Below are 27,611 nucleotides of genomic sequence, written 5' to 3' on the forward strand. Positions count from 1 at the left end.
TTTTTAGGAACCTGGAAGACTAAAGGAGGCCTAGAACCAAAGGCTTTGAGCTGGCAGAAAGCTCACACATTTGGACCTCATAGCTCCAAATCCATAAAAGAAGCAGCTCACAATCTCAAGGAGCATCCTAGACAAAAATGATGGGATTTACATTTTATGCAGGTACATATACCACAATGGGATTACCGGTATGCCAGTAGTGTGCTCACAGGTGGCCTATAGTAGTCTTAAGCTAACAATTCTATTACTCTATTGATTCTCAAATGCAGACCCATATTGAACCAACTGGAGTCTTTATTCTAAATAAAGCTATTTTACTCCAAAATAAATCCCTAGTACAAACATCTCTCTCTCTAAGGAAGGCAACAAATAAAACATGAAAAATCTCTTATGGTTCCCTTGGTTGAAACAAATCATTAAGTATAACTAGAGGAAAAACATTCACGAAATTTACTTTGTTTCCCAAGGCATTACGAAGGATTCAAAATACATTTCAAATATCTGATTGCTGTTATTTAATCCCTCTTGTATGGTATGCTTTCTCTCTTTTTGGTATGGTATCATATCATGGCATATCAAAGAAATCTCCCTAGCCTTCTACAGCTGGGATTTTACACTCTTACTGAAACAGTTTCCTCAAGGTCACCAATATCTTATTAAAACACATAAACATCACATTTCAGAGGCAGAAAGGATCGTAGAGATCATCTATTACATATTTTACAGATATAGTAATAGAGGGCCAGTTTGCTAGCCCAAAGTCTATTAGCTAGTGAATGCAAGGGTGGAAATTAGAACTGAGGTCTTGTTCTCAGACCATCATTCTTTCCCAGGTCTCATCATCTTAATGGTTTGCTGCAATAATGAATACTGTTCTAGAAATTCTCTTCTCCTTTCTACATTTCAAATGTCCCCTTTCAATCTCTCTTTACAGGTTCTCTTTTTACCATCTACTCTTGGGTAGCACTCAAAACTCACTCCGATTCTTTTCCCTTTTCTCTTCGTGATCTTCCATCACAGAGCTCATTCTCTTACTTAGCTTAAGCTATAGATGTTTCCCACTTGTCTTCCTCAAGCTTCTGTATTTCACCTACCTCCAGAATTATTTATTCTCATCTTTCATGCACAGCAAAGTATCTGAAACTGAACTTAGTATTTTCCATATAGTTTTTCATCAAGGCTTGAGTCATAGAATTTTGTTTCAATTCACCATTTCTTAAATTCAAGTGCTGTCAAAATTGCCTAGTAAATGGATAAAGATACCTAGTCATATAATGGAATACCACACAGCAGTTAAAATAATTATTTTAATCTACATTTATCAATATGGTTAAAACCTTGATTAAAATGGCTCCATAAATTGACATTTTAATGCACTTCTGCTCCAAATACAGAGTAAAATGGATAAAATATGAAGGGGTTGAATTGCAAGAAGACATACCCAGGCTCAAAAACAACAGACATCTCCATGGACCAGAAACTGAACAGAAATACAAAGCAGACAACTGAAACCACAGGACCACTGGACCCCAGGTCCAAAGCAGGCAGTAGCAGTCAGGAGTTAAGTTCCTGTTAGGCAAAGGAGATTAAAAGTACTCCACGGGAGACAGAGGAACTCAAGACAGGTTCACTGCCTGAAGGAGGGGTAGGGTTAGGGTGACGTGAATAAGAAAATAAGATTTCTTATTTTGCATGAAATAAGGAGGCAAAAAACTGCTGCAGATCCACTGCCTCGGGCTACCTCTTTTGAGCAATGGGTCTAGGTAAAAGAAGTAATAAGATAGCTCTACCAACAGGAATTGAACCAAATCACCTGCTGCTTAGGTGACTAGATTTATCCTAACTCTATAATCCGTGGGATAGGGTCTCCAAAATCCATTACAAGAGCTGGTTCTAGACCAGGGGTCTGGGGAGCTGGTTAGAGATAACTGCAAAAACCATTAGACAGGGAGAGGTAAGCTCAAACAGGAAGACATAACAATCCTCAATGTGTATGTATCTAACAACAGAGCTTCAAGATAATGAAGCAAAAACTGATAGAACTGGAAGTAGAAATAGACAAATCCACAATTACAGTTGGAGACTTCAGTACTCCTTTCTCAGTAATTGATAGAACAAGCAGACAGAAAATTGTTCACAATGTAAAGAATTGACCAACACTAAAAACTTGACCTAACTGACATTTTTAATACACATTTCCCAGCAACATCAGAACACACATTTTTTTCTAGTGCATATGGAAGTCTAACCAAGATAGACCATGTTCTAGGCCCAAAACATACCTTAATAGGTTTAAAATAATTGAAATAATACAAATATGTTATCTGATTGTAATGATATTAAACTGGAAATCATTAACAGAACAACAACAATCCCCAAGAATTTGGAAAATACACAACACACTTGTAAATAACCCACGGGTCAAAGAGGAAGTCACAAGAAAAATTAGGAAATATTCTAAATTCAATGAAAATAAAAATACAATATATCAAAAATTATAGAATGTAGCTAAAGCAGTGTTTAAAGGAAAATGTGTAGAATTAAATGTCTGTAAAAGAAAAGCAGAAAGGTCTCAAATCAATGATCTAAGCTTCCACCTTAAGAAACTAGAAAAAGATGAGCAAACTAAACTCAAAGCAAGAAGAAGGAAGGAACTAATAAAGATGTGAGCAGAAATCAGTGAAATAGAATGCATATAAACAACAGAAAAACCATGAAACCCAAAGCTGGTCCATAAGGTTAGTGAATTTGATAAACCTCTAGCCAGACTGATCAAGAAAAGAAGACACCAATATCAGGACTAAAAGAGGAGACATCACTACAGACTCTACAGACACTAAAGGTTTGTAATAAATGAATATCATGAACAACCTTATGCCCATAAATTCAATAACTAAGATGAAGTGGATGAATTCCTTCAAAGACACAAATTACCAAAGCTCATTCAAGAAGGAACAAATAACTTGAATCAGGCTATATCTACTAAATAAATTTAATCATAGTTAAAACCTCCAGTAAAGAAAACACCAGACACAGATGGCCTCATTGATAAATTCTACAAAATAATTAAGAAAAAAAAAATTAATTCTACACAAACTCTTTTAGAAAAAAGAAGAGGAAAGAACACTCACAAACTCATTTTATGAGGCCAGCACTATCCTAGTATCAAAACAAGGCAAAGACATTAAAAGAAAATTACAGATCAATATCCCTCATGAAAACAGACATAAAAATCCTCAACAAAATATTAGCAAGTTTAACCCACCAACATATAAGAAGGTAATACATAATAAGCAAATGAGATTTATCCTGGGAATTTAAGGCTGGTTAAACATTTTAAGAAATCAGTTAATATAATTCACTGTAATGGACACTAAATAAGAAAAACTACATGAATTTCTCAAGAGATGCAGAAAAAGAAAAGGAAAGAGAAAAAAAAGAAAATAAAAAAATGAAGTATAAGTCATATAGATTGGAAAAGAAGACGTACACTGTGCCTCATCATACACAACATGATTGCCGACAATGAATTCACAAAAGAACTACTAGAGCTAATAAGTCTAGCAAGGTTGCAGGATACAAGGTCAATATACAAAAAACAATTGTATTTCTATACCTAGCAATGAACAATTGAAAAGTGAAATTAAAAAATAGTACCACTTATAATAGGACTTAGATACATGAAATCCTTAAGTAAAAATGTAATAAAATATGTGCAGAATTTTTGTGAAAAAATACAAAACACCAATTACTTAAAGAAATCAAAGAAAAATAAATGGAGAGATACATTGGTTCATGGACAAATAAATCGAGAGATATACTGGTTCATGGACAGGAAGACTCAATATTATTAAGATATCAATTCTACCCAAATTGTTCTACAGATTCAACACAATCTCAATCAAAATGCCAGCAGAATTTTTTTTCTAGAATTCAACAAGCTTATCCTAATGTGGATATGTAAAGGCAAAGGAACTAGAATAGCCAAAATAACTTTGAAAAGAAAATCAAAGTTGGAGGACCCACACTACCTGGATCCCAAGACTTACTCTAAAGCTACAGTAATCAAGACAGCATAATACTGGCTAAAGGATAGACACATAGATCATGGAAAAGAACAGAGAACCCAGAAATAGAGAGTCTACCTATACAGTTAATTGATTTTCAACAAAGGTATAAACTCAATTAAATAGAAAAAAGATAGTCTTATCAATGAATACCCCTAGAACAATGACACTCATATACCCAAATTAAAACAAAACAAAAAGTTAACCCGTATCCTAAACCATATACAAAAATTAACTCAAATGAATAAATGTGCTTAAATGTAAAACCTAAAACTATAAAACGTCTAGAAAACATAAGAAATCCCTGTGATCTTAAGTTGGTCAAAGATTTCTTTGATATGACACCAAAAGCACAATCCATAAAAGAAAATAATCAGTAAGTTGAATGTCATCAAAATTTAAAACATTTGCTGGGCTTCCCTGGTGGCGTAGTGGTTGAGAATCTGCCTGCCAATGCAGGGGACAAGGGTTCGAGCCCTGGTCTGGGAAGATCCCACATGCCACGGAGCAGCTGGGCCCGTGAGCCACAACTACTGAGCCTGCGCGTCTGGACCCTGTGCCCCGCAATGGGAGGGGCCGCGATAGTGAAAGGCCCGCGCACTGCGATGAAGAGCGGTCCCCGCACCGCGATGAAGAGTGGCCCCCGCTTGCCGCTACTAGAGAAAGCCCTCGCACGAACCGAAGACCCAACACAGCCAAAAATAAATAAATAAATTAAAAAAAAAATTTGCTATTTGAAAGAAACTGATAAAAAATAAAATAACAAGCCAGACTGAGAGAAAATATTTACAAAACACATGTCTGGTAAGGGACATATATCTGGAATATACAAAGAACCCTCAAAATTCAATAATAAGAAAACAAATAACCCAGTACAAAAGTGGGCAAAAGATTTTAACAGATACTTCATCTAAGAAGGTATTTGGATAGCAAATAAGCTCATGAGAAGATGCTCTACACCATTAGTCACAAGGGAAATACAAATTAAAACCACAATGAGATACCATGATGTATCTATTAGAATGGCTAAAATTAAAGACAGAAACAAGAAAACTGAAAATACCAAGTGGTGGTGAGGATGTGGAGCAACAGGAACTCCCATATGTCACTGATGGGAAAGCAAAATGGTACAGTCACTCTGGAAAACAGCTTGACAAGTTAAACACACACTTCCCAAATGACTGAGCAGTTCCACCTCTAGGTATTTACCCAAGAGAAATAAGAACTTATGTTCACACAGAAACTCATAGGTGAGTGTTTATAATAGCTTTCTTAATAAATTGCCAAAAAAGGATAAACAACCAGAATGTACTTCAGCTGATAAATGTCTAAATAAACTGTGTACTACTGAGCAGTAAAAAGGAGCTCACTAGTGATACACACAAGATAGATAAATCTCAAATGCATTATGCTAAGTAAAAGAAACCAGACTCAAAAGGCTACCTAGGGCTTCCCTGGTGGCGCAGTGGTTGAGAGTCTGCCTGCCGGTGCAGGAGACACGGGTTCGAGCCCTGGTCTGGGAAGATCCCACATGCCGCGGAGCAAATGGGCCCGTGAGCCACAGTTGCTGAGCCTGCGTGTCTGGAGCCTGTGCTCCGCAGCGGGGGAGGCCGCGATGGTGAGGGGCCCGTGCACCGTGATGAGGGGTGGCCCCCGCTTGCCACAACTGGGGAGAGCCCTCGCACAGAAACGAAGATCCAACACAGCCATTAATAAATAAATAAAGCACACCTAGTATAGTGTAATTTAAAAAAAAAAAAATTGATTTAAAAAAAAAAAAAAAAGGCTACCTACACCTCCTTTCAGAAAAGGATAGACTTACTAGACAGAAAATTAGCAAGATTAAGATCTGAACAAAACAATCAATCAACAGTGTCTAACTGAAATATATGAACACTCCATCCAACAACAGCAGAATACACGAAGGTTTGAGGAATTCAAATTTTTTTTCTGTGGGGGGGTGTTATGGAACTGTTGTATATTCTGATTGTGTTGACGGTTATGTAACTGTAGTGTTTGTCAAAACTCAGAAATGTATACTAAAAAGGGTAGAACTATATGTCAATTATATCTCAGTAAACCTGATTTTAAACAAAGGACACTACTAAAAAATAATCATTTAGGAGGACCAATCAAGAATAAAGAGAAAGGCAGAAATAAACATTAACAGGAAAGAAAAAGGAGATAAATACTGATATAGGACATTTTTTAATCACAAATATCCCTCATGTAATGATATTGAGGATCTACTGATAAATGAAAAAGGCAAGATGTGTACTTCTTTGTACCATTTATGTACAAAAAAATATGCACTGAATAGCAATGAGAACTATAATAAGAAACTAGTGTCAGTAGTTGCCTAGGGACCAAACACTTGAGTGGCTGCTAAGGATAAAAGTGAGAAAACTTTTGTTTTCCAAACAAAACCCAAAAGTGGGTTTTGGTCTATACCTTTTTAAAAATTTTCAAACGGGTATTATGTGGAAATATTACTTAGTCCAAATGAGAACTAAATAGAAGAAAATAATTTAAAAACTTAAACACCTACCCTCAAATAATAAGAATATTATGAACGACTATAAAATTTTTTTTAAGTTTTTTTTTCCTTTTTAGATTTTTTTTTTGATGTGGACCATTTTTAAAGTCTTTATTGAATTTGTTACAATATTGCTTGTGTTTTATGTTTTGGTTTTTTTGGCCACGAGGCATGTGGGATCTTAGCTTCCCGACGAGGGATCGAACCCATACCTCACTGCATTGGAAGGTGAAGTCTTAACTACTGGACTGCCAGGGAAGTCCCTGACTATAGAATTTTAAACTTAAAATAATTTCATAGAAAAATATAAAATTACCAACCCCAAACCAGAAAAGAACAGTAGAAAAGAATATTATAGTATAATTTAAAATATGAAAATATAGGGAAACATTCCCAAATAACGTTATAAAATTAAATTCTGCAGCGTTGAAAAAGAACACTTAATATTTTACAACCAAATTCAACTTGGGAATTCAGACTTACTATAATTTAGCAGTATAATTGAGCAATTTTGTAATGGTACAGGAATGGACAAATGAGAGGGTGTGGAAAAAAGGGAACCCTCTTGCACTGTTGGTGGCAATGTAAATTGATACAGCCACTGTGGAGAACAGTATGGAGGTTCCTTAAAAAACTAAAAATAGAACGACCATATGACACAGCAATCCCACTAATGTACATATACCCTGAGAAAACCATAATTCAAAAGGACACATGTACCCTAATGTTCACTGCAGCACTATTTACAATAGCCAGGACATGGAAACAACCTAAATGTCCAACGACAGAGGAATGGATAAAGAAGATGTGGCATATATATACAATGGAATATTACTCAGCCATACAAAGGAACGAAATTGGGTCATTTGTAGAGATGTAGATGGGCCTAGAGTCTGTCATACAGAGTGAAGTAAGCCAGAAAGAGAAAAACAAATATTGTACATTAACACATATATATATGGAATCTAGAAAAATGGTACAGATGAACCTATCTGCAGGGCAGGAATAGAGACACAGACGTAGAGAACAGACATGTGGACACAGAGGGGGAAGGGGAAGGTGGGACAAATTGGGAGATTAGGATTGACATATATACACTACCATGCATAAAATAGATAGCTAGTGGGAACATGCTATAAAGCACAAGAAGCTCAGCTTGGTGCTCTGTGACGACCTAGATGGGTGGGGTGGGGGTGGGGGTAGGAGGGAGGTCCAAGACGGAGGGGATATATGTGGGCGAGGGGATATACATATAGCTGACTCACTTCATTGTACAGCAGAAACTAACACAACATTGCAAAGCAATTATACGCCAATAAAAAAAAAAATACATCAATGGAATAGAGCAGGACCCTGACAAAGAACCATGAATGCACATAAAATAACTAGATCTATAGCAGAGCTGGCATTACAGATCAATGGTGAATACCAATTATCAATATAGAAGAAAAAAAACAAAGACTTAGATCTCTATTTGACACTAAACACAAAAATAGATTCCAGATAGATCAAAGACATAAATGTGAAAACACTTTTAGAAGAAAGTCCAGAAGATTACCTTCAGTGATCTTTGCAAAGGAAATGATTTCTTAAATAAGATGGAATAAGAATAAACTGTAGAGCAAAGGATTGATACATGTCATATTAAGTTTTTAAAACTTCTTTTCAACAAAATACAAAGTGAAAAGATCAGACTGAAAAGCTACACAAGAAGAAATTGCAATGTATATTGACAAAGAATTATAAGATCCTACTTTATATTTTAACGGATATATAAAGTATAATAAGTAGACATCAAGGATATACATCAAATTCTTGCCAGTGGTTGGTTACTTCTTGGAGTAAAGAATAGGACTAAGAACAGAGGCAAAAAGGTACTCCAATTTTATCTGTAATATTATTTATTTCAATGAAAAAATAAACTTGAAGTAAAGGGCAAAACATTAAAAATCATCAGTTCTGAACAATGTGAACATGAGTGTTTGTTTTATTATTCTCAGTATTTTTTTTTTAATCTAAAAAGCAGGCAAAAACAAAAAAGATAAAACTGGCTCCCTGCCCTGGCCAAAACAAAAGTTCAGACACCAAAGAAAATTTCCCCCAAGACCATGATTTGGGAAGGCTGGCTCTTATTCTTTCTTTCCTTTGCAGCTATATTCAAATTCTCATGTATAACTCTAATCAAGATGAGGAAGGTAGCCTATCTTCTGCTGGGCTGGGAAAGTGGAAAGAAGTCACAATCAAGTCCAAGATAATTGGAATGACAAAAGCTGTAAGCAACAGGGAGAGCTAACATTTCAGAGGCTGTCCATGGTGTGCCAAGGAGAAAGCCCCTTTTGTTCCTCATCAGACTCGCAGCTGAATGTGAGGAGTGCTGTGTCACGGCCCTTGTCAGAGGATGATGGAGCCTGGCAATATGGAGAACCCCAGGAGATTCATGTCCAATGTAGGAATGTTCCTTCACAACAGCAGGTCCTCTGTCTGGAAGGAATATGAGGTAACGGACACAGCACACTAGGATTTCTCCAGCATCCAAGACAAAATAAGCCTTCATTGAGGTGGTGTCCAAATACAGGCTGCTGCCCTGCTCTCACAATAACATGAAGATACAATCAGCTCTATTTAGAAAAGCCATTAGTCTTAATCAGGAAAAAACATACTCTCCATATTTTAAAAAGCTGGTTACCACTAATGACAATCCAATAAGCATCTGAGGAATGCCTACTATAATCCTTGACATCATAAATAAGGATTTCCCGGGGCCCAGTTTAGGGACTCCTTGGGACAAACACAAAGTGAGGTACTAAAGTAGAATAAAAGCAAAGAAATGCCTTTAAGAAAACCTATTTCTGGCTTTGCCACTCTGTCTCTGACAACAGCGTTTCCTCCTGTCAAATAATTGTTCACTGTAGCTATGCCTCTAACTTCTCTTCATGAAAACCAAAATTCTAAAGTCTGGAAAAAGACATCCCAAATCAATGAATTTACTTTCCCTGACTGTCCTCAAAAACAAAAAGAAACCATTGGACCCCCAAAAGATACATGATATGTTGATTTCTAAAAGAAAAGTTACATGGTTTTTCTTTTTTGTTTCTCTTTAAAAATAAACAGAGGGGGACTGTGTATTAGTTAAGTACTAAATAAGTAATTTAAATTCAACCTCTCAGGAAATTCAGAGATAAAGCAAATACAAAATAAAAGAAGAACTGATAAATATAGGCAATGTGGACAGACATCTGATAAATGGCGAGGCAGAAATAATAAACAGGTACACTTTAAAATGTTCCAGATTCATAAACGTAGAGGTTTCTTTCTCTCTAAATGGTACTTTTATACCCCTAGAGAAATCAGGGCTATAAATACCAGAAAACACGTAGAATTTCACAAGGTGTTTTCTAAGGACTACTTCAAATTCTGCAGTGAAATTCAGTCTTATGTAAAGAGACATAAAGGACCTCCGATACACATATCCTCCTTTACTCAAGTCTCAGTTATTAACTAGGTCCCTGGGTCTCTCTCAGCTTCTCCTTCTAGATACAAACCAAAATCTGACCACATAACTTTCCCACTGAAGCCTTTCAATGATTTCCCACGGCCCACAAGAAAAAGTCCTAGTCTGGCATGGCATACCAAGGTCTCGAATGACCTGCCCTGTTTTCTACCTTCCTCCCCAGTGTTATCTGCCACTACTTCCCACTTAATTGCTTTTCACTAAGTCATACTGAAACTGCTGTAGTTCACTACATATAAAGAGTTATTTCATACCTCTGTGCCTTGACTTCCCACATACTCCCTTCTGTCTGGAATATTCTCCCCTCACCTTCACCAGATTAACTGCCATTTTCTAGAAAGTCCCACTTCTTCCAGCAGAGCTAAGTACTCCTTTGTGCTCCCAGAGCATAATTTGAAGATTCAGTCACTTTACTGAACAGCTGCTATATCGTCAGGTACTGCTCTAGGCATTGAGGATAGGGCAAAGTACAAAAGAGAAGTCCCTGCCTTTACAGAGCTTACAGTACAGTGCAGGGGAGACCGATAATATATAAGAAATGTAAGTTAGGTGTTGATAAATAAGAAAAAGAATGGTAGGTTAAGAGAATGATAGGAGACAGAGGTGTGCTAGTTTAGCTAGGTTGGTCAGGGAGGGGGTCTCTGATGAGGCATCAGAGAGGGAAAGAGCCAAGCAGTTAACCTGGTGCATTCTGGACAGGGGAAAAAAAGCAGAGGCCTGAGGTAGAAGTGTGCTTAGTGCGTTGAGGAACAGCAAGGCTTTTTTTTTCATATACTTGAATTCTTATAAACCGGCTGCCACGTGGAGAATAAGCTATAGGCGGCAAGGGTGGATATAGGCAGGCCAATTGCAATAAGGAAGAACAAATCTGACTCCATATTAGATCTGTTACTTTTACTTAACGTTTGTATTCTATTGCTTTTGCTACAAGTTAAGAATGTTGCCTATAGCCTGAAATATATAGGATAGCCCATTCTCACGGCTCTGACCATTAAAAGTACAACACTCTTCATTCATGTAGAGATTAAAAAGTTGCAGAACAGAGAATAACATTTGTCTTGTTGGAGGTTTACAGGAACATCGTGACCTGACCTGACCTGACCTATTTGGACGGCTGCAAGAACAAATGACTCCCACACCAAGAAGTTTGCAACAAGCAGCCGCACCCCTCCGCTTTTAATATAAAAGAAGCTTGAATTCTAACTCAAGTAAGATGGTTCTTTGGCACCCCAGTCCACCATCTTCTCAGTCTGCTGGCCTTCCAAATAACGCTGTTGTTGTCCCAACAACTTTTCTCTCGATTTACTGACCTGTTGTACAGTGAGCGGTACGAGCGTGGTCTCAGTAGCGCAATTGGAGGGCTACTACAATAACACAGGTAAGAGATTAGGAAGGCTTGAACTAAAATGACGCTAAGAAGTAGTAAGATTCTATATATTTTTGAAAGCAGGCTTGAAAATAAAAACAAGAACAAATGGACTAGACGTGGGGTGTGGGAGAGAGAAATCAGGGATGATGCCCAACTCTTAATCCTGAGCAACTGGAAAAATGGAGAGATGGAGAAAAATGTGCAGAGCAGGAGATAAGGCGGGGAGGGGAAGGGGCCAGGGAAAGGGAAAGGAGGGACCCAAAGTTCAGTTTTGGACACATTAGGTTTAAACATCCAGGTGGAGATGTCAAGTAGGTATCTGGAAATACTAGTCTGGAATTTAGGGGCAGATCAGAGCTGAAGGTATAAATTTTGGCAATTATTTGAAATCAAAAGGCATGGGAAGCCACAGGACTGGATGAAAGTACCTAGGGGATGAGTACAGAAGAGAAGAGGTGCAAGCACCAAATCCTGGGATAACTGAGTTTTTAGAGGTTGGGAACATGAGGAGGCTCCAGCAGAGGAAATATATCTCTAGCTTAGTCCAGATGGCAAGCTTCTTGAGAGTAGACACTACTTTTTTTGTCTTATCTTCAGCTTCTGGCTCTAAGCCTCTTAGTCCATAGTAGGTATTCACTAAATAAATTAAACTGTCCTTTGAAACCCAGCTATTAGAATCTAGAGTTATTTCCTAGAAGGTCTCCTGGTAAAATACGAGAGTTCAATGATTGAAATATGACCAACCCAGTGAGGACATCTTTTCAACCACCTGCAGCACAAACTGAACTGATTTTGAAATAGCACACCACTGCTACACAAGCCATGAAGAGAAAAGGCACAGAGGAAGGCTCTAAAAGAAAGAGTCTATTGATTGGAAAAGCAAACACTATGATGTTTAAAGGCCAAGAATCATGAAACAGAGATTTTTCGTCTCCTATTGTTTCACAAAGTAAATAAACGTGAAACATATGGGCGATTCCTCACTTTTCGTGGGTGTGTTAGTCCATTATCACCATAAACAGCTACAGTAGAGAGGCTAAACTTCCAGCTCCACCTGACAGTAGAAGGCAATAAAGATGATACCTGAGCACCTGTAAGGAATTATAACACTCTTAATAAGTATGTCTCCTGTCAGTCCTCTAAACATTTTATTCTGTTCATCGAAAAAAGTTGAAGTCATACAGGTAACTGGAGCTTGTATTTTATTCTGAGATAGAAAAACAGAATATGTAAATTTCTGGATCATCTTTAAAGTCTTCTGTTGCCAAAATGACTAATCACATGGAAACAGATGTGTGTGAATAATCCAACTGACTCACAAAATAACTTTGCTACCAAAAAGGACACTAAACTGATCATAAAGGCTTTTTATTCATGACCTCAAAAGACATTTTGGCTAATTTTTCTTACTTATGTCTAAGTTGAGCAGAGGTATTTGGTGTTTAACGGCACAAGACAGGAAAATGAGAGGAGGAGGAGAAGCTCAGGGAACCTAACAATTAGGGAAGGATGCCGTAGAAGTTAGAATTTATAGGAAAATCAAGTTAAACACTGATTTTAAAAACCCATGGTCAAATGAAAGGAAATTTTTTTTCCTCAAAATGAATGGATACCTCAATCCCTCCAAGGAAACTAAGGCTCAAATGTGATTCTGTATGAAACACTGAATTATCCAGGCAGTCAAGTCTTCACCTTTACTAACTATGCACTGTGCTATTCACTATTCATTGGCATTTTGGAGAGAAATTATGCATATAACTTGGAAGACAATTTAAAGGTACGGTAAGTATGGTACTAATACCCTGTTTATATATCACTCTTAATTCATAATGAATGTATTTTAATATAAATTCCTCTGTGCTTATTCACCATTTCATCTCGCATCAGCATGAATGCTATTATAGTTCTTTTTAACGTGCCTAACACAGTCCCTGGCACATCACAATGGCTCAAAAAACATTCCACCAGGAGACTTACAAGAAAACTACTAGGGAACATGTACTATAGTGGGTATATGGCAGCTTTGGCTGTCCAGCATCTGAATGCCCTTCTGATTTGAGGGAAACCCAAGACAGATGAGAGGCAGAAACCACTTCCCACTACAGAAGCTGAAGAGGAGTAGATATTCTCCTCCTCCACTCCCTGGAAGTTAGAACATGGGAAGGTGACATAAACCTGTCTAACTATAGCTGGAATTTTAAATATTAAGATGTAATGCAAGGACATAAGGTCTGACAGAGATTATTCACAGAAGATAGAGAAGAGTCAAGCATGCAAAGACATGGCTGCAAATGTCTGAGGGCAATGACGTTGAGCAGCTTGCTGATGGCTGTGTAGTAACCAGTGTTAAGAAGCATACAGTTTACATAGTGAGGTCTACAGAAATCTTGGCTGTGCCTTGCTTCCCCTCAATCCTGCCCAAGCCTAATTCTCTAATCTTGTCAATTCTGTGTGCTACATAGTATTCATTATTCTTTTACTAAATTCCTATCCTACTTAAATTGGCCAGAGTTGATTTCTGTTGTGTGCACTGGTACTAGGGAGTAGATTACTGGCAATAGTACCTCAGGTAATTAAGGGCAATTTGGGATTGGTTTCTGGCCTAGTAGAGGCCAGTGAATATCATATTAGTTTTCATAGAAGGGATTCTGCAAGTCCTTGACATGGAGTGGTGAAATAAGTAATTATCACTTGAGTTCACATGAAATGCTCTAGGAGATTGAGAGAGTGCTGTCAATAATAAAACAACATGAAGGGAATGAAGAATTCAAGACTATGGGCATCTGCTATTCTAAGCGCACAAGACAGCTTACATAAAGAGAATATTAAGGTCAAATTCCTATAAACTAGGCTTCAGGCACAGACTGAAACCCAGGTACTTTTAAGAAAAGGATCTTTTCTGTCTTACAACAACAGAGCTGAGGTAGCTATGAAAACAAATACACAAGGTTTGATGCTCTAGGTTGCTGAATTAGAGGTCAGTTAAACTTGCATCCATATTGGGACTATTCTATGAAAGCTGGAGCATTGATTGGAGAGAGAAAGACAGAGAGAACAAATTGTATGGCAGTATAAGGGAGGATTCTGAGGACTTGGGAATATCCTGAATCCCTAAACCTCACTGAGGCCCCCCTTGCTAGCTGGGTCCAGTGGGACTGTTCCCCTTCTGCTTGAAAAGGCAGTAAAATCCCCTTGCCTGAGGGAATTACCTTGCAAGTGTAAACTAATTCCCCATTTGCCTCATCCTTCCACGTATGTACTCTACTGCACTACCATCAGATCACAGCATGGTCTGTGGGGTGAATTACAAAAATATCAAAACATTTACAAGACTTTGGTCACTTATATGGACAAGCATATAGGAAATAAATACAGGGAATATAGGAAATGAGTGTGTTAACCAAGGAAAGAAAAGCAATTCTAGATCCAGCTGATTTTGCGTAGGTATATTACCAAAGGTTCTGAATTCAAAAATCTAGCCTCAGTGGCTAGCTTCAGTGGTTTAGAATCATTTAGAGTGGTTCTAAATATTTGTCTAGTTGACTGACTGGAAACTGGACTCAATGGTGGTCTATGCTAAAGGAAGTTGAGATGTCATAAATTATTTGAGATAATGTGGAAGGAGGAATTCAAAAACTTCAGGATACAGAAATGATGGAAATTATTGTCACCCATGTTACCCCTTTACCCATTTCCATCTATGGACCCTAAAAGGACTCAGAGACATTTCCTTCTCTAAGACCTTGAAAAATACATTTGGGCTTCCCTGGTGGCACAGTGGTTAAGAATCTGCCTGCCAGTGCAGGGGACACAGGTTCAAGCCCTGGTCTGGGAAGATCCCACATGTCACGGAGCAACTAAGCCCGTGCGTCACAACTACTGAGCCTGCATTCTAGAGCCTGCGAGCCACAACTACTCAGCCCGCATGCCACAATTACTGAAGCCCACGCACCTAGAGCCCGAGCTCTGCTATAAGAGAAGCCACGGCAATGAGAAGCCTGCGCACCACAACTAAGAGCAGCCCCCGCTTGCCACAACTAGAGAAAGCCCACGCTCAGCAACAAAGACCCAACACAGTCAAAAATAAAATAAATTAAAAATCAATAATAATAAGTAAATAAATTTATTTTTTAAAAAAGAAAAATACATTAGTGAGTAGAACACTCACATCTTTGGAAAACATTCTACAGGCCAGGGATGCTGGTAGGATACACTAAAATCAGGTTGCCTGTTTCAATTTCAAGAAGAAAGGAAGAGAAGATTGGTTCAAGATGGCGGAGTAGAAGGACATGCTCTCACTCCCTCTTGCAAGAACACCAGAATCACAACTAACTGCTGAACAATCTCCGACAGGAAGACACTGGAACTCACTAAAAAAGATAGCCCACATCCAAAGACAAAGGAGAAGCCACAATGAGATGGTAGGAGGGGCGCAATCACAATAAAATCAAATCCGATAACTGCTGGGTGGGTGACTCACAGACTGGAGAACACTTATACCACAGAAGTCCACCCACTGGAGTGAAGGTTCTGAGCCCCACGTCAGGCTTCCAAACCTGGGGGTCTGGCAATGGGAGGAGGAATTCCTAGAGAATCAGACTTTGAAGGCTAGCGGGATTTGATTGCAGGACTTCGACAGGACTGGGGGAGACAGAGACTCCACTCTTGGAGGGCACACACAAAGTAGTGTGTGCATCGGGACCCAGGGGAAGGAGCAGTGACCCCAGGGGAGACTGAACCAGACCTACCTGCTAGTGTTGGAGGGTCTCCTGCAGAGGCCGGGGGTGGCTGTGGCTCACTGTGAGGACAAGGACAGTGGCAGCAGAAGTTCTGGGAAGTACTCCTTGGCATGAGCCCTCCCAGAGTCCGCCATTAGCCTCACCAAAGAGCCCAGGTAGGCTCCAGTGTTGGGTCACCTCAGGCCAAACAACCAGCAGGGAGGGAACCCAGCCCCACCCATCAGAAGTCAAGTGGATTAAAGTTTTACTGAGCTCTGCCCACCAGAGCAACAGCCAGCTCTACCCACCACCAGTCCCTCCCATCAGCAAACTTGCACAAGCTTCTTAGATAGCTTCATCCACCAGAGGGCAGACAGCAGAAGCAAGAAGAACTACAATCCTGCAGCCTGTGGAACAAAAACCACATTCACAGAAAGACAGACAAAATGAAAAGGCAGAGGGCTATGTACCAGATGAAGGAACAAGATAAAACCCCAGAAAAACAACTAAATGATGTGGAGATAGGCAACCTTCGAGAAAAAGAATTCAGAATACTGATAGTGAAGATCATCCAGGACCTTGAAAAAAGAATGGAAGCGAAGATCGAGAAGATGCAAGAAATGTTTAACAAAGGCCTAGAAGAATTAAAGAACAAACAAACAGAGATGAACAATACAATAACTGAAATGAAAACTACACTAGAAGGAATCAATAGCAGAATAACTGAGGCAGAACGGATAAGTGACCTGGAAGACACAATGGTGGAATTCACTGCTGTGGAACAGAATAAAGAAAAAAGAATGAAAAGAAATGAAGACAGCCTAAGAGACCTCTGGGACAACATTAAACACAACAACATTTGCATTATAGGAGACCCAGAAGGAGAAGAGAGAGAGAAAGGACCCAAGAAAATATTTGAAGAGATTATAGTTAAAAATTTCCCTAACATGGGAAAGGAAATAGCCACCCAAGTCCAGGAAGCGCAGAGAGTCCCATACAGGATAAACCCAGCGAGAAACATGCCGAGACACATAGTAATCAAACTGGCAAAAATTAAAGACAAAGAAAAATTATTGAAAGCAGCAAGGGAAAAACGACAAATAACATACAAGGGAACTCCCATAAGGTTAACAGCTGATTTCTCAGCAGAAACTCTACAAGCCAGAAGGGAGTGGAATGATATACTTAAAGTGATGAAAGGGAAGAACCTACAACCAAGATTACTCTACCTGGCAAGGATCTCATTCAGATTCAATGGAGAAATCAAAACCTTTACAGACAAGCAAAAGCTAAGAGAATTCAGCACCACCAAACCAGCTCTACAACAAATGCTAAAGGAACTTCTCTAAGTGGGGAACACAAGAGAAGAAAAGGACCTACAAAAACAAACCCAAAACAATTAAGAAAATGGTCATAGGAACATACATATGAATAATTACCTTAAATGTGAATGGACTAAATGCTCCAACCAAAAGACACAGGCGTGCTGAATGGATACAAAAACAAGACCCGTATATATGCTGTCTACAAGAGACCCACTTCAGACCTAGGGACACATACAGACTGAAAGTGAGGGGATGGAAAAAAGATATTCCATGCAAATGGAAATCAAAAGAAAGCCGGAGTAGCAATACTCATATCAGATAAAATAGACCTTTAAAATAAAGAATGTTACAAGAGACAAGGAAAGGACACTACCTAATGATCAAGGGATCAATCCAAGAAGAAGATTATAACAATTGTAAATATATATGCACCCAACATGAGAGCACCTCAATACATAAGGCAACTGCTAACAGCTGTAAAAGAGGAAATCGACAGTAACACAATAATAGTGGGGGACTTTAACACCTCACTTACACCAATGGACAGATCATCCAAACAGAAAATTAATAAGGAAACACAAGCTTTAAATGACACAACAGACCACATAGACTTAATTGATATTTATAGGATATTCCATCCAAAAATAGCAGATTACACTTTCTTCTTAAGTGCGCATGGAACATTCTTCAGGATAGATCACATCTTGGGTCACAAATCAAGCCTCAGTAAATTTAAGAAAATTGAAATCATATCAAGCATCTTTTCTGACCATAATGCTATGAGATTAGAAATCAATTACAGGGAAAAAAACGTAAAAAGCCCAAACACATGGAGGCTAAACAATACGTTACTAAATAACCAAGTTATTTAATAACTAAATAACACTGAAGAAATCAAAGAGGAAATCAAAAAATACCTAGAGACAAATGACAATGAAAACACAACAATCCAAAACCTATGGGATGCAGCAAAAGCAGTTCTAATAGGGAATTTTATAGCTATACAAGCCTACCTCAAGAAAGAAGAAAAATCTCAAATAAATAATCTAACCTTACACCTAAAGGAACTAGAGAAAGAAGAACAAACAAAACCCAAAGTTAGCAGAAGGAAAGAAATCATCAAGATCAGAGCAGAAATAAATGAAATAGAAACAAAGAAAACATTAGCAAAGATCAATAAAACTAAAAGCTGTTTCTCTGAGAAGATAAACAAAATTGATAAACCATTAGCCAGACTCATCAAGAAAAAGAGGGAGAGGACTCAAATCAATAAAATTAGAAATGAAAAAGGAGAAGTTACAACAGACACCGCAGAAATACAAAGCATCCTAAGAGACTACTACAAGCAACTCTATGCCAATAAAAGGGACAACCTGGAAGAAATGGACAAATTCTTAGAAAGGTATAACCTTCCAAGACTGAACCAGGAAGAAACAGAAAACATGAACAGACCAATCACAAGTAATGAAATTGAAACTGTGATTAAAAATCTTCCAACAAACGAAAGTCCAGGACCAGATGGCTTCTCAGGTGAATTCTATCAAACATTTACAGAAGAGTTAACACCCATCCTTCTCAAACTCTTCCAAAAAATTGCAGAGGAAGGAACACTCCCAAACTCATTCTACGGGGCCACCAGCACCCTGATACCAAAACCAGACAAAGATACTACAAAAAAAGAAAATTAAAGACCAATATCACTGATGAATATAGATGCAAAAATCCTCAGCAAAATACTAGAAAATAGAATCCAACAACACATTAAAAGGATCATACACCATGATCAAGTGGGATTTATCCCAGGGATGCAAGGATTCTTCAATATATGCAAATCAATCAATGTGATACACCATATTAACAAATTGGAGAAGAAAAACCATATGATCATCTTAATAGATGCAGAAGAAGCTTTTGACAAAATTCAACACCCATTTATGAAAAAAACTCTCCAGAAAGTGGGCATAGATGGAACCTACCTCAACATAATAAAGGTCATATATGACAAACCCACAGCAAACATCATTCTCAATGGTGAAAAACTGAAAGCATTTCCTCTAAGATCAGGTACAAGACAAGGATGTCCACTCTTACCACTATTATTCAACATAGTTTTGGACGTCCTAGCCATGGCAATCGGAGAAGAAAAAGAAATAAAAGGAATACAAATTGTAAAAGAAGAAGTAAAACTGTCACTGTTTGTAGATAACATGATACTATACATAGAGAATCCTAAAGATGTCACCAGAAAACTACTAGAGCTAATCAATGAATTTGGTAAAGTTGCAGGGTACAAAATTAATGCACAGAGATCTCTTGTATTCCTATATACTAATGATGAAAAATCTGAAAGAGAAATTAAGGAAACACTCCCATTTACCACTGCAACAAAAAGAATAAAATACCTAGTAGTAAACCTACCTAGGGAGACAAAAGATCTGTGTGCAGAAAACTATAAGACACTGGTGAAAGAAATTAAAGATGATACCAACAGATGGAGAGATATACCATGTTCTTGGATTGGAAGAATCAACATTGTGAAAATGACTATACTACCCAAAGCAATCTACAGATTCAATGCAATCCCTATCAAGTTACCAATGGCATTTTTGACAGAACTAGAACAAAAAATCTTAAAATTTGTATGGAGACACAAAAGACCCCAAATAGCCAAAGCAGTCTTGAGGAAAAAAAGCAGAGCTGGAGGAATCAGACTCCCTGACCTCAGACTATACTACAAAGCTACAGTAATCAAGACAATATGGTACTGGCACCAAAACAGAACTATAGATCAATGGAACAAGATAGAAAGCCCAGAGATAAACCCACGCACCTATGTTCAAATAATCTATGACAAAGGAGGCAAGGATATACAATGGAGAAAGGAGAGTCTCTTCAATAAGTGGTGCTGGGAAAACTGGACAGCTACATGTAAAAGAATGAAATTAGAATACTCCCTAACACCATACACAAAAATAAACTCAAAATGGATTAGAGACCTAAATGTAAGATGGGACACTATAAAACTCTTAGGGGAAAACATAGGAAGAACACTCTTTGACATAAATCACAGCAAGATCTTTTTTGATCCACCTCTTAGAGTAATGGAAATAAAAACAAAAATAAACAAATGGGACCTAATGAAACTTAAAAGCTTTTGCACAGCAAAGGAAACCATAAACAAGACGAAAAGACACCCCTCAGAATGGGAGAAAATATTTGCAAACGAATCAACAGACAAAGGGTTAATCTCCAAAATATATAAGCAGTTCATGCAGCTCAATATTAAAAAACAAACAACCCAATCCAAAAATGGGAAAAGACCTAAATAGACATTTCTCTAAAGAAGACATACAATGGCCAAGAAGCACATGAAAAGCTGCTCAACATCACTAATTATTAGAGAAATGCAAGTCAAAACTACAATGAGGTATCACCTCACACCAGTTAGAATGGGCATCATCAGAAAAGCTACAAACAACAAATGCTGGAGAGGGTGTGGAGAAAAGGGAACCCTCTTGCACTGTTGGTGGGAATGTAAATTGATACAGCCACTATGGAGAACAGTATGGAGGTTCCTTAAAAATCTAAAAATAGAATTACCATATGACTTAGCAATCCCACTACTGGGCATATACCCAGAGAAAACCGTAATTCAAAAAGACACATGCACCCCAATGTTCATTGCAGCACTATTTACAATAGTCAGGTCATGGAAGCAACCTAAATGCCCATCGACAGACGAATGGATAAAGAAGATGTGGTACATATATACAATGGAATATTACTCAGCCATAAAAAGGAACGAAACTGGGTCATTTGTAGAGACGTGGATGGACTTAGAGACTGTCATACAGAGTGAAGTAAGTCAGAAAGAGAAAAACAAATATGGTATATTAACACATATATGTGGAACCTAGAAAAATGGTACAGATGAACCAGTTTGCAGGGCAGAAATTGAGACACAGATGTAGAGAACAAATGTATGGACACCAAGTGTGGAAAACGGCAGGGGGGTGGTGGTGGTGGTGTGATGAATTGGGCGATTGGGATTGACATGTATACACTGATGCGTATAAAATTGATGACTAATAAGAATAAAATAAAAAAAAAAAAAGAAGGAAGAGGAGACCAAGCAGTGGCCTTTAACTACTAGTGAGTGAGAAGGAGGCATAATTACATAAATAGGCAGCAAGGCCAGAGTGGTAATTAAAATACCTTGACTGTATAAATCTTTGGCAGTAGCTAATTGCTCACAGTCTATGTAGGATTAGAATAGGTTATCTCATTTCAGGGAGAGAGAAATGTGTTTTCATTTATACAAGGAATTTATTAGGATAGGTAAGAATAATTTTTAATATATAACTATGGGGAAAGTCAAAGAAGTCAAAGTGTCGGACTATAGTAGACATTCTTTTTGCTGAGTTGTTCCTATTTGGGGGGAAGTCCCAAGATCAGGGGAAGCAAGAGTCTACCTCTCATTGCAGAAGCCAAAGTGGAGAAGATAATCTGTCTTCCCTAATCTCTTGGGAGACAGAGTGTGGGCACATGCCTTAAACATACCCAATCAATTGGTCAGATGCATAGTTTTGACCCTTAGGGAATGAAGCAAAGGTCAGCGAGGGATTATTTTCAGCACTTATGGGGAAATCAAAACTCCATGACACGGCTGCAAGTGTTCAGTGGTTAAGTCCAGCGTTGTAGTGCCAACAGAAATATATAAAGAAGACTGTAAGTCGAAACCTTGGCTATCCTTGCCTCCCTTGGTTCCTGTCTAAACCGGGTTCTCTAGCCCACCTAGCAATTCTTTTAGTTTCTCAATATCCCTCCAGTAAAGTCCTCCCCTGATTAAAGATGGTTTCCATGACATGCATTCAAGCACACTGACTACTACAGAGGCATAAATGCACTTTAGGATAATTATGCCATCAGGGACAGAAACAATTTACTGCCTATGTATATACTGCTTCCTGTAGCAGACTGGAAGATAAGTAAACTATAATGATAGACGTATGCTCAAATCCAGAATATTTACTTCTTCTATTAATACGTTAGATTGAATCAAATGAAAACTATAGTTATCAGACCATTTTTTTAACCCGAAAAAATTTTCATGTGGTTTAACCTAACATTTCTGGGTTGTGTTAAAAAGGCAGTCATATCTCTCCCTCCCTAGCTGTTCTTAGCTAATTTTAAAAGGTTAGCTTCAAAATCCTTACTTAATTTGTCTAATATTTTTTAAATGCTTAAGCTTTAAAATTCTACTGATAATAGCACAGATATTTTTACACAGCACTGGTTGAGCCTTACAGAATGGCGACCCCCTTAAAGTCTGTAAATAATAGAGAACTTTGGGAAAAAGTAATGTTCAGTAAGAATGAATTAGAATCACAGAAATTTGTAACCAGAAGGACAAAAGAAATTTATAACCAGAATGTGATTTGACTCACATTTAGTCCTAACTTGCATCTTGTTGGTTTGAAACTCCTCCTGCCGAGTGGGATTTCGTATTATTCTTAAAGTCATTAAGAAAAGAATATAAATTTGGGGGTAACTGATTCTAGTTTCCAACACCCAGAAACCTGTTTGGGGGGGTCTTTTTTTCCTTTATATTTACGTATATCATATCTGCTACATTTCCTTTACATTTACAGAATATTAAAGGTAGTTTCTCACCAAACAATACATATTTACTTTTCATATACTTAAAGGTACTAATTTAGGCCTCGGCATTTCTATTCCCACTCAACCATCCTAATTCCTTTAATATTCCCTCAGGAGTCTATTTTCTAGTCCCTTTCTCATATTCTCTAAACCTCGTGCACATTTGTCAAATCTTCCAAACTGCAGAACATAGTATATCTTAAAAGCAGATGCAATGCGAAAGAAGAAACCAGTTTTGGGGATGGGTGAAAATGTGCTCCTGGAGAAGAGGATCAAAAAGGAATTGATGATAAGGAACATGGAGTGGGAACTACTAGAAGTAGTCAAATACGTACTTACCCAACCATTCTTAATACAAGTGCAAGGCTAGAAGAAATACACTGTGGAAAATGAGATAAAGCAGGTTTGCTTTTTGCGTTTCTTCCTTTATTTTTTAACCTATCACCAAAGTTCTCTAAGAGAGTCCAACAACAAATTATTAGATTTTGCTCTAAAGCAATAGTTCTTAGGTTGCCTCAATAGTTGCTTAAGTGTTGCTAAGCTGATGAGGGATTTTTACCTGAATGGCACTTCTTCCTGTGGAACATCAATATAGTAACGAATAAAAAATCTCTCAGAATCTTCTCGCTCACCGTCAGTGACAACACTGCCATTAAGTTTGGAAACCGATGGCAATCTATAAATAAAAAGCAAAAGAGACATTTTAAGATAATAAAAATATTTAGCCTTAGAAATAAAATTATTGGTTTGAGGCCCAGTCTTATTCTCTTGAAAGGACTCATTTGATGTAGCTCTCCTTGTGTACAACTACCAGCATGAACTAACGTGGTATAAAATAAAAGGACCAAAAATATCTAAAGTTTCATTTTTGGATGTGACACTGACCTTTTACAACCATACCTCACCTTTCAAAATAAGATCCTAGGCAGCACGGTCCAACTTAAGTATCATGCAAGCCACACACGTAATTTTAAATTCTCTAGTAGCCATATTTTAAAAAGTAAAACAGATAAGATTAATTTTAATAGTATATTATATTTAACCCAATATGACCAGGATACAATCATTTCAATCTATAATCAATACTAAATATAATAAGATACTTAAATAACTAAGATACTTAAATGTTCTTAATTTAATACTTAAATGTTCTTTTTTTCATATAAAGTGTTTGAAATCCAGTGTGTCTTTTTCACTTACGGCACATTTCAATTCAGACTAGCCATGATTTCAAGTGCTCAAAAGTCACCCATGGCTGATGGTACCATACTGGACAGCACAGGTCTACAAAGCAGTCAGTACAAGTTGGTCATATAGTTCAGGAATTCATTTATTATATTTACAAAAGAACTGTGTAAAGAAAATAAACTACAAGGCCTGCAAGACTTACTCTTCGTAGAAGAAAAGTATGCTGAAATTTATTTCTTCAGTGGGACATTACTGTGTATGTTAACAACTGGAAAGCAGTAAAGACCTGCTAGGTATTAGTTGGTCAGAAAGATCAAACTGGTTTATAGAACCACTCTTCTTTAGGGAACCTTAAAGCCTACTGTTCCCCTGTCAAAACTACTATGTATAGTACACGAGAGAACAAATCAAAACTCCGTGGCCCTGTACATCTTGGTCAAGCCTTACTGCTGCTAAAGACACATACAAAAATAAACCCTCATGGGACCTTTCAGTAGTCTGGGGGAGGCAGAGGCTGAGACACGAAAGGCAGGGGAGTCAGAGGAAGAAGGTAACAGCATGGTGGTCACGTTTAAGTCAATCTACATTGGAGACGAAAACACAGATGCTACTCTCTTAAGTTTTACACTAATGAAACAGCCCAATTTTCAGGTATTTACACTTTAAATGACTTCTATGTTAACACAGAAAATAAGGGTAACTAAAATAGAGTTGATTCCCTATTATACCTACTTTTTCTTCATGACCCAAAACAGGATTTCAAATATTGTAAATATTGAAAAGTATAAAAATAGAATAGATTTGTGAGGGAATTTTTCAGTGGTCTTGGCAGATCAATTATATTTCACATTTTTCTCATCATATTGCATTCCTTTTCCTCTAGGATTTGGAGCTACAGAAGCAGCTCCTTCAAGCAGTCTGTTCTAGAGATGGACAAACATACAGTGCGCTCCCCTCACCCCCAAACAGTGCATTATCCCTTTAATGAAACAACAAAGCCCCGAGAAAAGAAAGCAGAATAATCAGTACAACAGACCTGGCTATTACCAATTTCCTTCTCTCCTCGGTGGTATATGGCTGAAGAAGAGGAATTCCTAACAACCTCACTTCTTCAAGTTTAGGGAATGAGTTTAGTTTGTCAATGTCTTCCCAGGACTGCAAACCTAATTTGAGAAATATATTGTTTAAGTAAATCCAGAAAAGCGCACAAATGAGAAGATAAACATAGCAAAAAAATTTATTTCCATTAATAGGTTCTGAAATGTTAAAATGATCATAAACTAGTTAGAGATCCTGAAATTTTTCTTTATCCAAGGAAAGAATGGAATAAAACACCATAAAAACTTCCCTGTAACCTCTCTTATCCCTGTGATACCAGTGCTCGAGGGACCCCCTTTATTCTCCAACAGCCACTCATCTACTGATTCTCCACCCAAATGGCTGGTAAAGGGGGTCACTGGTGGTTTAATAAGCAGGATGGATGCCATGATTACATAATTGAAAAAGTGATGTGATCAACTCTTTCATCAGACAGAGACTCAGAGAACATAACTGTTGATCAGAGTGGACACTGCCAGAGTAAATGTCTACCTAACAAAACTAAAATGGGCAAGGTCAATAGAACCCGAAACTAAATATCATCTTTCAACTGTCCTCATTTTGGGGACAGGGAAAACAGTTTCAAAATTTAGAACAAACAAACAAAATAAAAAACAAAAAAACTGAACCCTTGGGTAGGAAAGCATGAAACAAATTAAGATTGTTCAAACCTAAAAGGAAACTCTTCCTATAGCTGTGAACAAATGTATCATCCAAGTCAAGTCAATACTTGGCACTGGTAGGAAAAATATCCCTGTAATAATGAAGCTGGTCAGTTTTACGACACATTAAATCCATTGCAGAAAACAACGTAGTCCCTTCCTATTTCTATCAACCTTCAGCAAGGGTAAAGGCAGAGGAGCAGTTTGTGAGGACCCTGGTGCAAAACCATCCCAGGTCACTGTCCTCTTCCCTTCAGAATGGCATTGCCATCTAGGAGGAAGAATAGAGTTAGCTCAAGGGATGTCAAGTTGTGAAATAAACAGCTTCCTTATGCAAATCACTTGTTTTTAAGACTTAATTCCCGTCCTTATAATCTCCGTGGTGGAATAAACTGTTTATGTTTTTTCAGTTATGGGTCAGAATTATTTTTACTTATGTAGTTGTTTTAAAAATAGGCTGAAAGACAATACCAAGAGAATGAGAAGAAAATCCATACACTGGGAGAATACATTTGCTAAAGGCATACTGATAAAATATACAAAGAACCCTTAAAACTCAACAACAGGAAAATGAACAATCCAATTAAAAAATGGGTGGAAAACCTGAACAGACACCTCGCCAAAGGAGATGTACAGATGGCAAGTAAAACATATGAGAAGATGTTCCACATCATATGCCATCAGGAAAATGCAAATTAAAACACCAATGAGATGCCACTATACACCTATTAGAATGGCCAAAGGCCAAAACACTCATAGCACCAAATGCTGTCAAGGACGTGAAGCAACATAAATGTAGAAAGGGACAATAGAAAAAAAATCAGGTGCAGGTAAGAGGGTTGTTGTAGACTAAGAGAGTACGTTTTATCTGTTAAAGATACATACTGAAGATTTTAAGGCTGAAATTACATGATTGCTGAGATTTGCTTTTAAAATATTCCCCCCAAAGGAAAAACAGTATGGGGGATAAATACAGGAAGCAAGATGCTGATAAATGTTGAAACTGGAAAAAAAAAAAAAGGATGCAGAGCAACAGGAAGTCTCATCCATTGCTGGTGCAATGCAAAATGATACAGCCACTTTGGAAGAGAGTTTGGCAGCTTATTACAAAACTACACGTACTCTTACCATATGATCTAGCAACTGCACTCTTTGTTATTCACCCAAATGAACTGAAAACTTATGTCCACACAAAAACCTGCACATGGAGGTTTACAGCAGCTTTATTAATTAAACTAACACTTGGAAGCAATCATGATGTCCTTCAGTTTGTGAGTGGATAAATAAACTGTGGTACATCCAGACAATGGAATGTTATTTAGTGCTAAAAAAGGAACATTCTATTAAGCCATGAAAAGGCATGGAGGAAATTTAAATACGTAATACCAAGTGAAAGAAGCCAATCTGAAAAGGCTACATATTGTATGATTCCAACTATATGACATTCTGGAAGAGGCAAAACTATGGAGACAGCAG

The 27,611-nt window shown here is 37.7% G+C and overlaps 1 protein-coding gene across 2 annotated transcripts in view; it reads right to left on the reverse strand.

Annotated features, from left to right (window-relative positions):
* The window catches only part of LOC118899230 (tubulin-specific chaperone cofactor E-like protein), a 151,597-nt gene that overhangs the window by 91,899 nt on the left and 32,087 nt on the right, over positions 1–27,611 (reverse strand). For both annotated transcript variants that reach the window (XM_036860605.1, XM_036860607.1), the window contains 2 exons: positions 25,412–25,538; positions 23,747–23,863 (listed from right to left, as the gene is read on the reverse strand). In XM_036860605.1, the coding sequence (XP_036716500.1) occupies positions 23,747–23,863; positions 25,412–25,538 (244 nt within the window). The remainder of the gene's footprint in view (positions 1–23,746; positions 23,864–25,411; positions 25,539–27,611) is intronic.

The sequence above is a fragment of the Balaenoptera musculus genome, chromosome 8, assembly GCF_009873245.2.
Source record: "Balaenoptera musculus isolate JJ_BM4_2016_0621 chromosome 8, mBalMus1.pri.v3, whole genome shotgun sequence".
Classification (NCBI taxonomy): Eukaryota; Metazoa; Chordata; class Mammalia; order Artiodactyla; family Balaenopteridae; genus Balaenoptera; species Balaenoptera musculus.